General features: G+C 41.2%; 1 protein-coding gene across 2 annotated transcripts in view; it reads left to right on the top strand.

Moving 5' to 3' along the window:
- Positions 1 to 3,021, top strand: part of dennd1b (DENN/MADD domain containing 1B) — a 101,447-nt gene that overhangs the window by 37,998 nt on the left and 60,428 nt on the right. For both annotated transcript variants that reach the window (XM_031859554.1, XM_031859556.1), the window contains exons 4-5: positions 801 to 850; positions 1,871 to 1,990. In XM_031859554.1, the coding sequence (XP_031715414.1) occupies positions 801 to 850; positions 1,871 to 1,990 (170 nt within the window). The remainder of the gene's footprint in view (positions 1 to 800; positions 851 to 1,870; positions 1,991 to 3,021) is intronic.

Below are 3,021 nucleotides of genomic sequence, written 5' to 3' on the forward strand. Positions count from 1 at the left end.
CTGGGCCAGGTTAGCAGACAGAGCGACAGACAGAGCGGGGACCTGGTTGCTGTGTGGCTGGTCTGGAGTGGCTCACCCATATGGTGCTCCGCTCTGTTCCTGCTCCCTGTCTAAATCCATATGCTGCTGGTGGAAAAAGTGCCCCCCCTCCCACCTTGCTTCAAGAGCATGCACCCTCCCCACCCCCAACCCACAAGGGAGGTGTTGGGAGGTAAAGCCCTGAAGGCTTGTACCCCCCCTCTCCTACCTCTTAACCCCTCAGAGCTGCTTAGCCCATTGTCACTACAATCTGCCACCATCGCCTTGGTGTTGCGTGTCCCCTCGCTCTCTTTCTCTCTCTCCCTTTTTCTTTCTTTCTTTCTTTCTCTCCCTCTTTCTCTCCTACTTTCTTTCTTTCTCTCTTTCTTTCTTTCTTTCCCTTCATCTCCCTTGGCCATCTGATAATCGATGAACTTATTAACTGCTAATTATTCAAGCTGTGGATCGAGGATCCTTCCCCATCCTCGGGAAAAAAAGGGAACCTTCCCACTCTGTTCTGCCAAATGAAGTGGGTTATATTGCCCATTCATTTGGATTAAGTGCATTTAGGCTGCAGTGTTTGGGATGTCAAGACTTTGTCAGATTGCTATCTGCGGCATTTAACATTAATCCTTATTTTGTTCAGCCAATTGATAGCATCCACTTAGTGGAGGCCCAAGAGAATTTCACATTGAAATAGGCAGTTATTATTTGTTTTCCCTGTGATGTGTGTTTCTCTAAAAAGGTGTGTGTGTGTGTGTGTCTCTGTTCCGGTTTCTCAGGAGGTCCTTCAGACGATACCAAAGTTCTGCTTTCCCTTTGACGTGGAAAGGTACGATTCCTCTCCCTTTCAGCTCCCCCGTTGTTTTAGCGCTGCAGCGCACTTTCACCTCCTTCACACAACGCACACACACACACATATGTACACCTAGCTTTCCTCTCACTACAGAAACACATATGCATTTGAAAACAGGAAATGAGATGATGTGTGTTTTGTGCATCACACCACTGCGTTACAGTGAGATTTCCATCATTCCTATAGGTACAGTCACATGATGATTTACTCACCTTTTACTAAGTGTAATGATTTTGTCAGCGTGATTGCATGTAGCCTCTCCGGTCTCTGCATACAATCTGCATTGACTGTACCTGCAGACAAAACAGCTGTTGGCAAAATGTCCCCAAATGTAAATGGTGTCATGAGGACACACTATATTAATGATAATGATGACAACAACAAGTTCCATTAACGATGATGCCTATGAGGTCATCAGTGAGCTGCCCACTTGATGTTTTGTGAACAGTAGCGTGTTTATAAGCACGTGTGAGTGAGAAAGAGTCCTGAGACCTCTAAGGAGGTGTGTTTTCTTCTACCTTGCATAGGTCTGATCGGACCAGCAGCTTTTTTGAAAAAGTAGCGTCCTCTATATTTTGAGGCTGGAAAATGACATGTTAAAATTCACATCGTAAAGACAGAGTGGAAGGGGGGGGGGATGTACGTACAGTATTTTACTGAAGCTGAGCTGCTGCCATCTAGTGGAGTAGGGGTGTACAGAGCTTCTCTGCAATTTCAAAAAGCTTTTCACGTTTCTCAAGCCATAATGGAAATATGTGACATCAGATCTGGACATGGACTGGAGATTTATCTCACGGTGAGATTTTGTCTGAGAATTAGTTCCTCATCCAGCTGGAGCAAATTGTGTTTTTCTCTTTTGTATTTTAAATGTATATGATTTCATAGATTTACTGCACCCTATGGTATTCAGTTGATTGTTAAGTCGTTTTGTGGTTTTGGACATTTGTGAGTGTGTGTGTGTGTGTGTGTGTGTGTTTCCCCTTTGTCCGGCCTCAGGGTTTCCCAGAATCAGTTGGGGCAGAATTTCACCTTTGTGCTGACGGACATCGACAGCAAACAGAGGTTTGGCTTCTGTCGACTCACTCAAGGCTGCCGGGTCTGCATATGTCTGCTCAGGTAACACATACGCATGCACACAGACACACGCAAATATTCACACTAAATCTTGTTATGCTTTTAATACTCCAAGGTACACATACTTCTTTTGTATTTGTTCAAAACCATGTTGTTCTAATGAAATTAATCTTACTGCACTCTGTATCAAACACTTTGTAAATTTTAATAGAATCCAACTCCCATAAATTAAACAAATGTCAAAAGAGCGACAACCGGATGTAGTATAAGTTATGCTGCACATCACAAATCCAAACATATAAAAGTCCGCCTTTCACATTTTACTCTATGAATCAGAATCAAGAAAATGTGTGAAAATGACTTTTTCAAACACCATTGCTTTTATTTATTCGTTCAAATAACCAAGACATGGTCTTTTTTTGCCCCTTTTGGATCTGTCTCGGAACAGTTTTTTTTAATATCTGCATTTATTTCTCAAGTCTGATGAAAAAAAAAATTAATTTACCAGATCTTAGAAGTGAGCACAGATTTTATTTAGAAAGTATTTCCATTCATTCTCACTCTTCACACTGAGCTGCACTATGCCAGAATAACAAATTTATATTCTCATCTGCCCACTCAAATATGTTAGTGATGTGGCTATAATTATCCAAAAGTTTAGCAGTTTTTGATATTTCATAGGTGGATTCATCTTATCACAGCGTACATAATTTAGGCTACCAAACCCAGGAAAATAGCATTTTCTTTGCATAATTACTCTCCAAGAAAGGCTATTATCATTTAATTCCCATGTAATTGCATGTTGACGCTATGTTTTTACAGATGTAATTACCTTACCATTACAAAGAAGGAGCGCTCCAGTGTTAATCTCAGTGGACAGGCTCATGTGCTTTAGAATAAACTGAGGAAAATATACAAATAAATCAATTTTTAATGAATGTATTAAGCAGTTTAACAAACAACAAACTGGAAAAAGAGCACAAAGCCTTTTCTTTTTCTCTGTTGGTGTAAAACAGCACTCCTGTTTGTGTGTGTGTGTGTGTGTGTGTGTGTGTGTGTGTGTGTGTGTGTGT

Source organism: Anarrhichthys ocellatus, unplaced genomic scaffold (genome assembly GCF_004355925.1).
Source record: "Anarrhichthys ocellatus isolate YVR2014 unplaced genomic scaffold, GSC_Weel_1.0 scaffold22, whole genome shotgun sequence".
In the NCBI taxonomy this organism is placed as follows: Eukaryota; Metazoa; Chordata; class Actinopteri; order Perciformes; family Anarhichadidae; genus Anarrhichthys; species Anarrhichthys ocellatus.